This window comes from Hordeum vulgare, chromosome 5H (genome assembly GCF_904849725.1).
Source record: "Hordeum vulgare subsp. vulgare chromosome 5H, MorexV3_pseudomolecules_assembly, whole genome shotgun sequence".
Lineage (NCBI taxonomy): Eukaryota > Viridiplantae > Streptophyta > Magnoliopsida > Poales > Poaceae > Hordeum > Hordeum vulgare.
The window spans coordinates 581,083,710-581,100,188 of NC_058522.1; the positions used below are offsets into that span (position 1 = coordinate 581,083,710).

The 16,479-nt window shown below is 46.6% G+C and overlaps 3 protein-coding genes across 5 annotated transcripts; all 3 read left to right on the top strand.

The window, feature by feature from the left end:
• The first annotated feature begins 246 nt into the window (after positions 1 to 246).
• Positions 247 to 6,214, top strand: LOC123395149. 3 transcript variants are annotated; one of them, XR_006609670.1, is made up of 5 exons: positions 247 to 557; positions 792 to 875; positions 1,060 to 1,624; positions 1,905 to 6,047; positions 6,130 to 6,214. XR_006609670.1 is itself a non-coding variant. In XM_045090086.1 (4 exons), the coding sequence occupies exons 1-4, from the start codon at positions 266 to 268 to the stop codon at positions 5,983 to 5,985; spliced, it is 5,022 nt and encodes a 1,673-aa protein (XP_044946021.1). In that variant the 5' UTR covers positions 247 to 265; the 3' UTR covers positions 5,986 to 6,214. The 3 variants fall into 3 exon arrangements, 1 of the variants encoding a protein (XP_044946021.1); XR_006609671.1 differs by having other exon boundaries at positions 1,908 to 6,047; XM_045090086.1 differs by having other exon boundaries at positions 1,905 to 6,214.
• Positions 6,215 to 8,169: 1,955 nt separating this feature from the next.
• LOC123395150 (protein FRIGIDA) lies at positions 8,170 to 11,367 on the top strand. The gene is made up of 3 exons (XM_045090087.1): positions 8,170 to 9,409; positions 9,496 to 9,671; positions 10,675 to 11,367. Exons 1-3 carry the CDS (start codon positions 8,233 to 8,235, stop codon positions 10,861 to 10,863), a joined length of 1,542 nt encoding a protein of 513 aa, XP_044946022.1. The 5' UTR covers positions 8,170 to 8,232; the 3' UTR covers positions 10,864 to 11,367.
• A 1,781-nt stretch (positions 11,368 to 13,148) lies between these two features.
• On the top strand, positions 13,149 to 15,889 carry LOC123395151 (DNA repair RAD52-like protein 2, chloroplastic). Its single transcript, XM_045090088.1, has 4 exons — positions 13,149 to 13,618; positions 13,823 to 13,860; positions 14,188 to 14,279; positions 15,441 to 15,889. The coding sequence occupies exons 1-4, from the start codon at positions 13,329 to 13,331 to the stop codon at positions 15,585 to 15,587; spliced, it is 567 nt and encodes a 188-aa protein (XP_044946023.1). The 5' UTR covers positions 13,149 to 13,328; the 3' UTR covers positions 15,588 to 15,889.
• Positions 15,890 to 16,479: the final 590 nt, after the last annotated feature.

The following is a 16,479-nucleotide window of genomic DNA, read 5'->3' on the forward strand; positions in this document are numbered from 1 at the left end:
TGTTTGTTTGTTTGTTTGTTTGATTTGATTTGGTGTCGTATAAAGGAAGGGTGTGGTTTATGTGTCTCTGACTGATTGACTGAGTCACCAGGATTTTGTATGGCTTGTTCGACTTGTGTGCCTTCCGTGCACAAAAACCATGGGTTATACATATATATATATACACAAAGATACAGTACCCTTGTTGTGTGCGGTGTTGGAGTTGGTTTCATCGCCGAGAGGAGAGGAGAGGAGAGGAAAAGGAAGAAGGAAAGGAAGAAGGGTGATGGATGGCGCGATTGGGTGGCTGGCGCGAAACATTCAGGGCGCCCTCGCCACCGCGGAGCTGCAGGCGTGGATTCGCCGGGCGGGCCTCGCGCATGCCATCCAGATGCTGGAGACGGAGGTGGAGGTGGCCGACATGGGGTACGCCGCCGTGCGGGAGAGGCTGCCCGGGGACAGGCCGCTGCTGGCCCGCTCCCTCGCCCGCCTCCACGACCTGCTCTACCAAGCCGACGACCTCGTCGACGAGCTTGACTACTACCGCCTCCTCCACACCGCTGCTCGTTCATCATCAGGTAATTAATAAAGCCCACCGCAGATCTGCTCGTGCTAATCCGCCTTATGTATTTCTTATACTTATATACTCCCTCCGTTTCTAAATATAAGTCTTTCTACATGTTTTAATAATGGACTACATACGGATGTATGTAGACATATTTTAGAGTATAGATTTATTCATTTTGCTCTTTATGTAGACATCTATTGAAATATCTTAAAAGACTTATAGAGAGTACTACGTATGTATGCAGTGGTCGGGTGCAATGACGCGTCCATACAATCTACGGCTACGCTCGCCGACCTGTTCATCTACTCCCCTTCCACAGATTCGTCAGGTAAGCCTACATACATAATTCAATCTCTGTCAGCTTGCCTTGTGTCTTGTCTTGTGTCTTGTGTCTCAGATAATTCCTTGGCTGCATGCATCGATTGATGCAGAGGCCGGGGGCTCGTTTCCTCTTTATAAAAAAAAAGATAATTCCACAGACCTGTTCATAGTACTCTTGTCTTGTGTCTCAGATAATGCTGTGGGCGAGCAGCAAGACAGATTTGGGGAGGAATACAGGGGAGATATGAATATGATGGATAGCCAGGTTGCCAGCAAGAGGCAGTCGTTTTCCATGTGGGAACATCATGAGCTCCTGGATCAAGATGGACATGATTGTCGGGTCAAATGTTATTGCTGCGGCTCGGAGCTGATGGTTAGGCATGGACTGGGCACATCACATTTGAAGACTGCATGCTGCGAGAGTAGAAATGAAGCAACTGAATTCTCCAATGACACACATACCGCTCGGAGAGAGCAGGAAGACATGTTTGGGGCAGTGTTTGGCAATAAGAAATCAAGGGGAGATATAGATGCACAGAGTAGGCAGGGTGGCAAGACACGGTCTCCGGTATGGGACCACTTTGTCATCTCTGAAGCTGATGAAAACAGCAGGCCTGTGAAAGCCAAGTGTGTTCACTGTGGCTCACAGCTCAACTGTGGACCCAAACATGGGACATCGGGTTTGAAACGCCATATTGATAGTGCAGCTTGTACCAAGAAAAAACAAGCAGCCGACAAGCCGCTAAACACTTCAAGGTACTGCACTTAATCACTGGATAATCCCCCCACACGCACACAACTTTTTTCAATAGCATACTAAACTTTGTCACCAAAAGAAAGTTGATTCAGTTATCAAGCCAACAATCTTGATTCGCTTCCACACACACACACACACACACACACACACACATATATATATATATATATATATATATATATATATGTAATGAGTATTTATGTGCATGTGGAATTTTGTTCATTTCAGCATCTGTGCAATTTGGACAACCCACAATTATTATTTTACCTTTCCCTGCAGCAGCGCTGATGGTATAGAAAATATTGAAACTGTTGTGATTCCTGGTTCACACAGCAGAAAAAGGAGTAGAATGGATGCGGAGTCAACATGCGGGACCAAACCTAAAACACACCTTTGGGACAAGGCTGAATCCTTGCATAGGATACAAGAAATAACTCGCCTGTTACAAGACATATCAGGGGTTCTGAGTAAGGTTCTCAAGTTATATGGACCAGATTTTGCTGCAAGCTCAAATCACTATCCAAGTACAATATCAGATCAACACGTACGAACATCAAGTGTTGTCGCAAGGAAAGTCTATGGAAGAGTTACAGAGAAGGATTACATCATAAAGTTCATGACAGAAGACAGACCCGATGGTTCATATGTTCTTCCTATTGTAGGCAGTGCAGGGGTTGGGAAGACTGCTCTTGCTCAGCTTGTATACAATGACCCAATCGTGGCAGAGCACTTTGACCAAAGGATATGGGTTTCGGTGTCTAACAACTTCGATGAACTAAGGCTCTCCAGAGAGATCTTAGATTTTGTCTCTCAGAAGCAAACACATGAAGGATTATGCAGCTTTGCCAAGCTTCAGGAGGTCTTGAAGATGCATATCACATCAAAGAGGGTTCTGCTTATTTTTGATGATGTTTGGGATGAATCTAACTTCCGCAGATGGAGCCAACTATTGGCTCCTTTGCAGTGTGGCACAAAGGGTACTGTGATTCTTTTGACAACTCAAAAAATTTCTGTTGCACAAACTGTTGGTACAGTTAAACCAATTAAGTTACGTAGTTTAGCATATGACGATTTTTGGTTATTATTTAAATCATGTGCATTTGGTGATGAGAAGTATGAAAGGGATCAAAATCTTAGCATCATTGGATTGCAAATAGTAGAGAAGTTAAAGGGAAACCCATTGGCAGCAGCAACAGTAGGGGAGCTATTACGAAGGAGCCTTACTATTGATCATTGGAATAACATTCTGAAGAACGAAGATTGGAAATCTCTGCAACTCAGTGGAGGTATAATGTCTGCTCTGAAGCTTAGCTACGACCAGCTCCCATACAATTTACGACAATGCTTCTCATTTTGTGCTTTATTCCCCGAGAAATATCAGTTCCTTGATGAGGAGCTGGTCCAAATGTGGATTTCGCATGGATTTGTGCATTGTGATGATTCAAGTAAGAGACTTGAGGAGAAAGGATTGGACTATCTGGCTGATCTTGTGAACTTGGGCTTCTTTCAGCAAGTTGAAAGAGAAGAGACCGATCCAGAAAATCAAACTGGCTACATTATGCATGATCTTATGCGTGATCTTGCTAGGGTAGTCTCAAGAGCTGAGTTTGCAACTATAGATGGCACGCAGTACTGTGAGATGCTGCCAACTATGCGCCATGTATCAATAGTAAGTGATTCTGGATATAACACAGCTCAGCATGGAGACAAACCTTGCAATAAGAACTTTGAGAAGAAAATGCTCGCCAGATGTACATCGCTGAGAAAATTGAGAACATTGGTATTCATTGGGCAGTATGACATGTTCTTCTTCAAATCCTTTCAAGATATATTCCAAGAGGCACATAATTTGCGCCTGCTGCAAATTTCTGCAGCATCTGCTGATTTAAATCCTTTACTGTGCAGTTTGGTGAATTTGAAACATCTTCGCTACTTAAACATCGAAGCTGCTAATGGGCTTGGGGTTTTGCCTCAAATTTTGATCAAGTTTTGCCATCTTGAAGTATTACATGTTAGCTCATACACCAATCCTACAATACCAGTCAGGATTGACCATATTGTTAGGTTGCGGCATCTTGTTACAGAAGAGAGGGCATACTCTTCCATTGCTAACATTGGTAACCTGGCATCTCTTCAGGAGCTACCCGGTTTTGTGGTTCAAAATTCAAGCGGCTTTGAGATAACACAACTCCAGTCCATGAAAGAGCTTGTACGACTTGGAGTGTCTCAACTTGAAAATGTTAAAACTCGGGAGGAGGCTTATGGGGCAGGACTAAGAGAGAAACAACACTTGAAAGAGTTGCACTTGTCCTGGGAAGTTCCCTCGTCAGATGTTGAATATGGTAGGGACATGAGCTCCTCTGTTACAGATTGGTTGTCGGTGGAGGTTATTGAGGGCCTTGAACCACACAATAACCTGAAGCATCTGCGGATATCTGGGTACAATGGGCATCTCTCTCCAATTTGGCTGGCCTCAGTTACCTCTTTGCAGACCCTTCATATAGAGGGTTGTGGAAAGTTGGAAATACTTCCATCTTTTGAACAGCTTCCATTCCTTAGAAAGTTGAAGTTGATGGAACTACCACGTATAACAGAAATATCAATTCCTTCATTGGAGGAACTGGTATTAATTGAAACACCGAAGTTGGAGCGGTTTTCCTGCATTTCCACTAGGGACTTGAGCTCCAATTTAAGGGTTCTGAAGATTAAGAGGTGTCCTGCAGTGAAGGTCTTTCCTCTATTTGAGAGCTCACTCAAATTTAAAATCGAGCACAAGTCATGGTTGCCCAGTCTTAGGGAACTCATTATCCATGGATGTCCTAATTTACTTGTGCCACATCCCATTCCTCCATCACCTACCATCTCCAAACTATCCGTCGTTGACGTTCCAACACTCCCAAGGATAGAGGGATCTTCTGGCGAGACATTAACAGTTGGATCCAGAAGTGAGGGTTATGATAATTTTGATCCTTCTTCTGATATCATGACTATACTGGATTGCAAAATTTTGGCATTCCACAACCTGAGGGGCCTCAGGTACTTGCGTATAGATGGTTGCCAAAATCTGGTGTCTATTTCATTCACAGGATTAGGGGAACTTATTTCTTTAAGGAGTTTGGAAATATGTAGCTGTCGAAAACTTTTCTCGTCAAATGTTATACCAGAGCATACCCATGCAGATGTGACAGCTGCAAGTTGCAAGCCCCTCCCATCTCTTGTCACTCTCAGAATTAAGTGTTGTGGAATAGCAGGAAAGTGGCTATCTTCGATGCTGGGATATGTGCCGGCCCTGGTGGAATTATTTTTAGAGGATTGCCCTGGGGTAACACAGTTAGAGATAGAAGAGGAAGAACACATTCAAGATTATGGTACCTCAGTTCCAGTGGATTCATCATCAGGAGGTCCAGGTGACACATTGCTGACAAGCGCAGCTCAAGATGAACTCTTGTGCCTTCCGCTAAATCTCATGTCCTCTCTCAAGAAGATATCGATTCGGGAATGCCCCCATCTAGTATTTCGCAGGAATAACAAAGACTTGTCTAGATTTACCTGCCTTGAGAAGCTAACAATTTGGGGATGCCCCGGGCTGCTCTCATCTTTGGTGGATAAAGATGGAAATGATGATCAGAGGAACGGAAGATGGCTCCTGCCGAAATCACTTGAAGAACTCGAGATCCGTGGTGATTCACCAGAAATGCTGCAGCCATGTTTTCCAGGGAATGTAACCAACCTCAAAAAACTAGAAGTGTGGTTCAGCCCAAGTCTGAGATCTCTACAGCTGCATACCTGCACAGCACTGGAAGAGTTGATAATTGGAAACTGTGGATCACTTGCTGCACCAGAGAGCTTGCAGTTCCTTGGCAGCCTTAAATATTTGAAAGTATTCAGATCCCCTGGCGTTCTTCCATGTTTGGAGAATTTGTCAAAGCAGGGCTATGCTTTATTCCCTGGACTGAAAAAGCTTGTGACCGATGGCCCCTCTGTCTTTACCATGTCAGTCTGCAAGCAACTCAACTCCCTCCAACACCTAGAACTTGAAAACTGGGAATTTGTAACGAGACTAACAGAGGAGCAAGAGAGAGGGCTTCAGCTTCTGACATCATTGGAAGAGCTGGAATTCCGGGGTTGCAGTTCTGATCTCAAATATCTTCCTGTGGGGTTGCACGGCCTTCCTTCGCTCAAGAAGTTGAAGATCAATGGTTGTTTAGGAATCTCAAGGCTGCCAGAACAGGGCCTCCCATTCTCGCTGCAAGAACTGGATATCAGCAATTGCAGCAAGGTGTTTAATGATCACTGCAAGTCTCTAGCAGCAACAGGGAAGCTAAAGGTCAAAATTGTTGGAAATACACAAACTTCTTAATGCTTGGCATGTTAAGCACACTTCTTACAAGCGTAACAGTTATCAAACCAGTGCTTTCCAAGGTATTCTAGCATTAATCATGTTAGTATCTTCAGAGTTGACACACTCATCTATGTGATGCTAATGTAAGCAGCTCCTCTGCAGGGGATATGATATGGTTGCTGCAGGGATGCACCGTCATCAGGATGATGACATCCCTGCCTTTTCTGGATCACACGTTTTATGCTTGCAGACCATAACCTAAATCATACTCCCTCCGTCCCATAATATAAGATCGTTTTGCAAGCTGTTTTAGCTTACAAAACGATCTTATATTATGGGACGGAGGGAGGATGTTTCTCTTTTTCTGTCGCAAGTTTATACTGTAATCAACTTTAACTGGAAAATATCGATTTTCTGTATATATTGGTAGACACTTCTTCTTCAGCACAACCCCTCGGACACAACGACGGCTCAGATTGGACGATACTCTTTCATAAAAAGGGCAGGATGGTCTTTTCTCCCGCTCCAACGTACGCGCGTCAGCCTCGCGGCACCAGCGGACGGTCGGGCGACGTATAGGTACTGGGGGTACCCGCGTCAGCCTCGCGGCACCAGCGGACGGTCGGGCGACGTAGCGGACGGTCGGGCGACGTATAGGTACTGGGGGTACCCGCGTCAGCTGGCGTGACGTGTCGTCTCCACGCCAGCCTGCGTCGCCCTGACCGCGGTTAAAAAAGACCCCTTCGCGCCGGTTTCAGATTGACCGTCGGTTCCCGAGGCCGCCGCCATTAATCCCGTTTGCGTCGTCAGTTCGCCGTCTCCCGAGGCCGCCGCCATTAATCCCGTTTGCGTCGTCAGTTCGCCGTCTCCCGAGGCCGCCGCCATTAATCCCGTCTCTGCGTCGTCAGTTTGCCGTCTCCCGAGGCCCGGCGCATTAACGCCTGATGCCGCCGCCTATTGACCGTCGGTCCGCCGTCTTCCGGGGCCCGGTGCATTAACGCCTGATGCCGCCGCCTATTGACCGTCGGTTCGGCCTCCCGAGGCCGTCGCATTAACGCTTGAAACCGCGTCTCCCGAGGCCCGTCGCCTCCCCGAGGCAACGTATTTACTTCGGGGGAGTAACGTCGCCCAACCGTCCCGTCGCCTCCCCTTCCCCCAGCGGTCTATATAAAGTCGGCGCCCCCCGGCACGTCGCCCAGACGCGTCGCTCTCCTCTCTTCTCCTCTCCCCTGTCGCCCCACTGCTCCTTCCCCTGACCTCTCTTCCCGACGATGGCGTCCTTCGCTGGCGGTAGCAGTTCCGGCGCCGGTGGCGACTAGCCGAGCATCTGGCCGACGAGCCTTGACGGGCCGACGACGGCTGCTGCAATCTATGAAGAGTGTCCTTTTCTTGCTAGAAACTTCAATCTCATCCAATTTATGTTTTGTTCTAGGTAGGCTAATATGGTAGCAGATACTCTAGCTAGAAATGCTGATCCCACTGAAACTATAAAGTGGATGGAGAAGCCTCCTAGCTTCCTCATTGATGTACTAGCAAATGATGTAACCCTCCTATCGCATGAAATATAAGGGCCATCCTGGCCTGCCCAGTTCAAAAAAAGGTGATCTCCGCTACTTACATAGTAAGGCTTTTCCATTGCAATGGGGCTTTATAAAATGAGATCCATGCGATTATTGAAAGGGTCTCTTTGGCATTTGAATGATCAAGTTTACCTATACAACTTTAGTTGTACTACACAATTGCTTTCAAGGCGTTCACAGATGAATCCCTGGACAGATCAATGCATAGTCACATGATTTTGCAATAAAAAATTATACCGTTCAAAATAAATTTACATGTTCAAAATAAATTTACATGTTGTTCAACGGCATTTGATTAGAACGAGGATATCACTGCATGGTGGTTAAACCAACCTTCTTCAAGTATGTACGAGCTAGGCTGTGTTCGGCAACCATCCGCTCCTCGGTCCATCAAGGAGCGGAGCGCGCGAAGCATCGGTTTAACTACTCCACAAATTAAAACTGGATGTCGCTAACAGCTCCCTAGTCGTAGAAGATTTTTTATTTACTTTTTTGGGATGGAAAGATTGTAATTCCATTACTACCTTGGAACAAATACCCTGTGATTTCCCTCAAAAAATACAAAAGGGTTTAAGAAAGGATTTATTGCACGACAAAGATGTTAAGAAACGCGGAGTGAGCAGACACGCGTTCCTTCCTCCGTTGGTTGGCTCGAGACTTGTCTATTGTGTACAGTAGTGAGGCGATGCCAGCCTGCCCGACCGGCAACTCCTCTCCGCCCCTCCCCGACTCCCCCATGCCGCCGCCGCCGCCGCCCGCCGTCTCTCCCACCAGCGCCGCCGCGCCCGATGCGTCCCTCCCCGCCATTGCGAGCACTGTCGAGGGTCTCGCCTCCTTCAGCGACGTGCTCGCCGACTTCCTCCACCAGTGGAACGCCCTCCTCCTCGACGCCGACTCCATCGCCGCCGCCCTGCCCCCGCTCGCCGACCCCGAAGCCGATACCAACCCCGAACCCATGCCCATCCCCGTGGGAGACCGCGCGGGCCTCCTCGGCCAGTGCAACCCCGTCCTCGCCGCCGCCGCCGCCGCCTCCCCCCTCGCCGACCGCGTAGCGGACGAATCCAACCCTAGATCACCCGACCCCGTAGCCGAGCGCCGCGAGCTCAGTCCCGTGCCTGCTCCCGAGGAAGATCCCCTCCACCAGCGGTACGAATCCAATCCTAGACCCGACCCGGTGGTCGAGCACCGCGAGCACAGTCCCGTGCCTGCGCCGCCGGCCGCTAGGTTCCCGGTCGCCGTCCCTGTCCCGGAGCCCGAACCTGAACCCGTCCTCCCGGTCGGGCTCGAGCCCGTTCGCGCGCCCAACCCCATTCCCAAGCCCGCCCCCGGCCGCGAGCGCAGGGCCGGCGAGCCGTCGGCGGAGATGCTGGGGACCATCTGCGAGCAGATGGGGTCGCGGTCGCTCCGCGGCTTCGTCGCCAGGCACCTGCGGGACCGCGCCTGGCTGCGCCGCGTTGGCCCGGGCGCGCTGCGCCTCGCCCCGGACCCAGCCGTGCTCGTCCTCCGCGCCGTCAGCCGCTGCTACATCTGCGCCGAGAGCGAAAACGCCGAGACCGCCTGCGTGCTCCTCCTGGAGCTCTACTTGCGCGCGGGCTGCCCCCGCCGGCCGGAGGCGGAGGCCGAGCTGCGGGCGGAGGCGCGCGTGGCGGCGCTGTCGTGGCGCAGCCGGATCGTGCGGGACAAGGGACAGGTCGCCGACGCCAGCCCCAGGGACGCCCGCGGCCTCATCCTCCTCATGGCCGGCTTCGGTGTTCCCCCCGAATTCCCGCTGCAGGAGTTCTATGAGCTGCTGCTTGCCGGTGGCTGCTTGACCTGCGTCGAGGTGCTCAGATGCTCCCAGCTCTTCATGAAGAAGCTGCGTGGTAAAGGGCATCCTACCAGACCTTTTACATCGGCACGGCCTAATTATCCTGCTTCCTGACTAATCAAGACTGTTCTTCTGTTGCAGATGTTGTTGCTCATATGCTGAACAGGGGAATTTATCGCGAAGCGATCGGTGTGATCCTTGCATTTGACCTGCAGGAGGCGTTCCCGATCACAGGCGTACTCACTTTCATCGTTGACAAGGTTGTGTGCAATAGGAAGGAGCAAGAGAGCGAGGCGGAGTGTGATTTGGTGGGATCGGTATGTTTTGTCCTTTTCTCATGCAATCAGTTTATCACTACTGAAAAGAGAGTTAACTGATGTACGTGGCCAGAAGGATTTAATGACTGACCTGGTAAATTCTTTCCACTATTGCGTTGATTGGATAATAACCGTTATAGATGTCAGATATAATCTTCAACACCTTCATATGCCGCGATATATTCGATAACTGTTATATCAGATGTTACATATAATCTTCAACACCTTCATATGCCGCGATATATTCGATAACTGTTATATCAGATGTTACATATAATCTTCAGCACCTTCTGTATGTCGTGATATATTCAGTAACCATTGTATGATATGTTAAATATAGTCTTCAGAACCTTCTGTATATAGCGATGACACGATATATTCGATAACCATTATGTATCCTGTGCTATATTTAATCGCCGCGATAATATTCTAGAACCATTATATATCCTGTGCTATATTTAATGACTGACCTGGCAAATCCTTTCCATTATTCCGTAGATTCAATAACCGTTATAGATGTCAGATATAATCTTCAACATCTTGATATGTCCCGATATATTCAATAAATCATACTCCCTCCGTTCCTAAATATAAGACCTTTTAGAGATTGCACTATGAACTACATACGGATGTACATGGACATATTTTAGAGTATAAATTCACTCATTTTGCTCCGTATGTAGTCTCTTAGTAAAATCTCTAAAAGGTCTTATATTTTGGAACGGAGGGAGTATGTTACATCTAATCTTCAGCACCTTCTATATGTTGCAATATATTCGATAACCATTGTATGATATGTTAAATATATTCCTCAGCACCTTCTATATATCGCGATATATTTGATAACGATTATATATACTTGTGCTATATTTAACCGTATGCACCTTTATGTCGCGATATATCTGATATTCAATTTTTAATGCTATCATGTCTTTAATCATAAACACGCTCCATATTAAATGCCTCATCTCTAATGAGCACATCCTGCTTGTTTTCTGTGCAGAAAGAACGTGATGAAGAGGAGTTGCTTCTTTGGAGATCAATATCGAAATATGTGGAGGAGCGCACACCATGCTTTTCAGAAATGTCTTGTCCCAGTTTTGTTGAGAGGATTAAGGTGCTAGAAGAACGCGTTGGAAAGCCAGACCAAGTCTTTCTGAGTGAAGAGAGTCGCGAAACAAGCTTTTTCTGAGCGAAGAGAGCCAAACCAAGCCTTTCTAATGATCTAACATAAATCATGAACTGCAGAAGCAACACCGTTACGAGCGAGGAGAGCTTAGCAGACCAGTTCTGCAGTTCAAATACTGTAGCTCTACGAATTCTGACATGGATCCGGCCGTACTGTGCTGTATGGACTTGTAGGAAAGTCATCCTGGGCTCCTCAAGTATCCATTATACACCTGATAGAATTATACTCAGCCTAGTAAGGCGCATATAGTATGACAATATGTTGTGGGTAAACTTAAACTTGGTCGTAGCAACTGTGGCCTGTTTCCCCAAAACAGCTAGCTCGGTAATAATGCCGTGCTTGGAAGGGATGGATTTTGGGGATTGTTCCGAATTCGGTATCGTCCTTCCATTTCTCTCCCTTTCAGAACATCAGTTCGAGACTTTGAGTGCTTTCCCTGTCTGGAAAGCCCGCATTTACTTCGGCTCTATATAAATGAATTATGAAGGGTCATTTGATTTCTAGTTATTTTTATTTCTATACGCCATTTATTTCGTAATGCTGAGTTATTAAAATCTTCGTATTAAATTCTTCTAGTACTTGGCCTGCTTTTATGGATTTATTCACTCAAGCTGGGTTTTGTTCAACATGACAACGTGGTACATCTTAGGTTGCCTGTTCTATGCAGCATCACAAAATATGGTCACTAAAAATACCAAAATTGCATTTCCATCCTACAGTCCTATGGTCCTATCCATGTAGGCTGTCGAGGATGAAGTATGATCTGTGTGCATTCCTAAGGCTTTGTTCGGTTACATTGGAGGGGATTTTAACTTGTAGGCCATGTTCGGTTAATCCCCTCACCACAGGGATTGAAGGGGATTGGGGAGGTTTGAGGGGGATTTTGACTTGTAAGGGATTTAATCCCTTTCAATCCCTGTCAAACCTCTTCAAACCTTGCCTAACCGAACACGCCCGTAGGGGATTTAATCCCCCTCAATCCCTGCCAATCCCCGCCATTCCCTGTCAACTGAACAGGCCCTAAGGCATAATCATGACATGTTTTTCCTTGTGATTCCTTGTGTTTTGTACAGTGTTGGATGAGAGCCTAGGCAGAGCTCAGGAACTGAACTTGGTTGCTGGAGCACTCTTTTGAACTTGCCTTTACAGTTCTTTTCTCCCTACTAATCCCTGGGTGCTAGCTGTGTTTTATTTCTAGGCCATTTATCTATTATCTATACGGAACATTGAGTTATATGTTCTAAAAAATATTTGTATTAAATTCTTCTAGGGTTTTACCCTGATCCTGAGTATCTATCAGTTTGTTTGGCTTTTGTTCAACACGGTGCACCTTGTTTTGTTCTGTGCAGCATGGAGTGCTAGCACAGAATATGACTATAGGCCTTCACCAAATATACCAAAATCTACCTTTTCGTGTGCAATGCTACACATGTAGGATATTGCCTTTGTGATATCTGCATAGATTTGTAGTGCTCGACGGCAGTGTCGAACTTCGGAAGATAATTTTTGATTGTTGAAACAGTAGTTTTTTCAAGCCTGTCTTTCTACAGTTTGATGTTTGGACCCGCTTTTGTGTGTGCTGGTGGTTGGTTTGTTGTTAACATAAATGTCTGTTATCACATATTTTGCTTTTGTTTCGGTCCAGTGGTTGCTTTCCTGGATGCATTCATCCAACCACTGTGCCGCTGCTCCGAATCTCGGATACCGGTTAAGGGTCTCTGTGTTTGAACTTTGAAGGGAGGGCTATGTATCATTCTGAGAAGTTGTTTCTGGCTGTTTGGACGCTCAATTTGATTTTTCAGGCATTTTAGAAAATCTTGGGTAAAGTTAAAGCTTTATCGGGATTCCTAAATCTTAGTCGACTGAGCTATATTCGTGGGAGCTTACAGGAAGATTTGTGTAAAGTCCTCATTTTAATCATTTTCTTTCTTTCTTTTTTATATGTTTCTATCACTTGACTGAGACTGAGATCTAGCCAGACCCAAGTTTTATTTCTCTGAATAGACTTTCGGTTGATTCGAAAACTCGGGGTTCCCTCTTTTGTTGCAATCCTTAGATTTACATACATTTTTTTTGCTTCCAAAAAGAGAGATTTGTATATGTTACGCAAACTGTCACAGTTTGATATATTTTTTAACATATTTGTTATATTTCGATGAATCTGGTATGTTTCCAGATGATTTTGGAACCGCGGAGAGTCAAAGGAAAGTGACTTCTATTGCAGAGCCGTCGTTGTTTTCGTAAACAAATCTGGCGTAGGTCGTGGAGGCCTTGACCGGCTGGCGTGGCATGTTGACCTCCGCCACGTCGGCCAAGAGTCATGGCACGTAAGATAACATTTTCTTCTAGTTTTCCACGTAGGATATATATAGCTGGCTGAAGCGAATACTAGACGCAACCACATAGATCGTCAGTTCATCGCACCACCTACCACCTTCCTGCTCCCACCCTCCTCCGCTCCGATCTCCATGGAAGCCACCGCCGCCTGCTCCTTGGCCTCCCTCGCGCGGACCCTCGCCTCCTCGCCGCTCCCCGGCCGCCGCAGCCGAGTGCGCATGCCGGAGCGGCGGGGGAGGGGGAGGGCGGTGGTGGCCGCGGCGGCCTCCACGGGCAACTACGTGGTGCCGCTGGACGCCGCGCCGTCGGGGATCACGCGCCCGCTCGTCGAGATCCTCCGCGACCTCAACAAGCGCGTCCCGGAGACCATCGTCCTCCCCGCCTCCCGCCGCGCCTCCGCTTCCGACCCCGTCATCCCATGGTACCTCTCCCTCTCTCTGCTCTCTGCTCTCTGCTCTCTGCTCGAGATCCAGTCGAATGCGCGCTGCGTCGGAGAGATCTACTATGTACGAGGGGTTGGTTGACCGCCCGCGTAACTCAGGCCGATCCACCAACCATAGATAGGCACACGGATCCTTCCTCACGCATTCTCCTGATCACTGATGGATTCCCATTCCTCTGCCAGGTACCACGCCAACCGGATGCTCAGCTTCTACGCCCCCGGTGAGCCTCCCCCCATTTCCTCAACTCTAAAGATGCTCACATATGGTTTGTGATCCGAGTCGAGTGGGTCGATTCATGTTGGTTTGTTTGCTTCGCTCTGTTTATTTATGGTTGCTACTTGTTCCGACTACTTATATATCTAATCTGTTTATTTGAGTGGGACGGCACATAGGCATTGTGCTTGTGTATCTAGTCTCACCGGTTGATTTCACCTATTGTGTTTCTACTTGAAATGTGATTTCACCTATTGTGTTTCTACTTGAAATGTGATCGACGTGCTAACTGTTTGCTCTTTATGGTATTCTTGGATTTGTGCCCTGCTTCCAGGCTGGTGTGGAGAGGTCCGTGATGTTATTTACAATGACAATGGAAAGGTGACCGTGGTGTATCGTGTCACGATACGAGGAATAGATGGAGAGGTAACTGACTAACTACTATCTCTTGTTTGTGATGACGGTCAACATATTGCAAAGACTAACATCATACAGTATGAATTAGTTTAATGGATCAATCATGAACCGCCTATTTATAAATCTCTTTTAGTTTAGGATTTAACCTTACAAGGTATACATGGATTGGAAGGGTTACTAAGACTAGGGTTGCTGGGGTTGGGACAAATCTCCTAAAAAATCTCAGATTTAGGAAATTCACTTGGTTGGCAGAATGATTGTTTAGGTTGGCCTGTAAACTGAATGACTTGGGTTGCTGGGGTTGGGACAAATAAACTGAATTCAGGAATTCAGATACATTTGTGAGTTCACCCCATATGCTTGTGGCATCCAATGTCAAGTTGCAGGAGCCCCTGCCTATCTGTCTCTGCCCATCCAAGGGGTAAATCAATTATTTTCTGTTTCTTCCAGGCATTAGTTTTAACTTGGAACCGACAGCATCTGTCATTTCCCAGCTGTGTCTGTATCCAAAGTACAGAGTACATGCTCCCCTGGTCCACCAAACAGATATTGTTTGAGTTTATGAATCCAGTTTGCTGAGTTATATTAATTAAGGAGGACATAAATGGTATATTCCACTTTCAGCGTGTTAATCAGGCTCATAACCACTCTGTGCAATACAAATCAGCACTAGATGGTCAATAATCCATAACTACAAACTGAAGATCTGAAGTTTCTGTGGAGTGTGGAGTGTGGAGACATTGTAGTATAGTACTCTGATAACATTTACTATTAATGGGTGTATTTATCTTGTGATGTTTCAAACTGATTATTTCAACATACAAACTTCAAGTTCCACTTTCCTCCCAAAAGAAATATGGTTTCAGTTACATAAGCAGCCAGTCTTTGCAAGGTGAGCTTGAATTGCCTGGTTGTGCAGGCAGCAAATAAGATGCGATCACTGCATTATTGGTGTTGTTACCGTTGTATATTATCTATTTATGTAAACACCTGTGATTGGTAAAACTTGCAAACGGACATGGCTCTGTAGCAACTTCTTGAGTCAATAAAAGCACAGCAACGGGAAATATCTAACATCGAAACAGCATTATTTTCTAAAACATTCCACCATGACCAAAATCGATGTTTATTAACTTCACTGGAGGCTAAACTCTGGTTTTGTCTGTGTAGGTTCATCGGGAGGCCGCTGGAACAGCATCACTGAGCGACGCACGTCTGGACGACCCCGTGGCGGCTGCAGAAGAGGCGGCGTTCTGCAAGGCCTGCGCAAGGTTCGGTTTCGGCCTGTACCTGTACCACGAAGACGAGGTGCTGTGAAGGACGTCATCTCTTCTCTCACCCTATCCAGGTTCAGAATGTCAGACGCCAAGCTTGCCAGAGCGTATATGTACAACTCCCAAGATATCGTCCCACATGTACCATTCACGATGAACTGTAAATATATGAGGCATATCTTGTTACCTTGTGTTTGTTGGCATATCAGCTGTTGTAATCTCTGTGCGATTAGAGTGTCACTCGTTTTTCTGAACAATACCCCTGTGATAATTCCAGTTACATTTGGTACAAATACATCACGCCACAGCTGTCAGGGTTTGGAAATTGGTAGTTTGATCAGAACATTTGATGGAAGCTCCTGATCTTTGTCCTAGCTCAGATGATTGTTGTATCTCTACTGCTTGTTAACACCGTTAAAATCAGTTCTCCTTCCCCCATCTCTTATACGCAAAAGATCGACAGGGGCCTGAACCCAAACCCAGAATTCGACTCACTCTTGTATGGCTCGCCCTCGAGCCCTAGGCGAGTCGGCTGGGTCTTTCCCTCTTGTTGTGTTTCCGCCATGATAAAGACGCACAGAAGAACTATGGTATGTCCAGCGCGTGGAGGATCTTAGTCTCTTGGAGATGCTGATAGAGATAGGGTGTGTGTATGTACGCGTTCATAGGGATGAATGTATACGTGTATATATGAACGCTTACGTCTGTACTGTAATAAAAAAATGGTTAAAATCAATTCGGGGAAAGCCAAGCTGTTCTAACTTGGGTGTTTTGTAATATATATGTCATTAGGTTAATTAATTTTGCCCTAAAAGCCCGCTAGACGGCATCTTGTAGAGCAGATCAAACAGGCCCTGTCCAACTAGAAACAAACAAGTATAAGAGCATATCTAACAGAATCCTTAAAACCGTGACCCTTGAACCCTGGATAACCA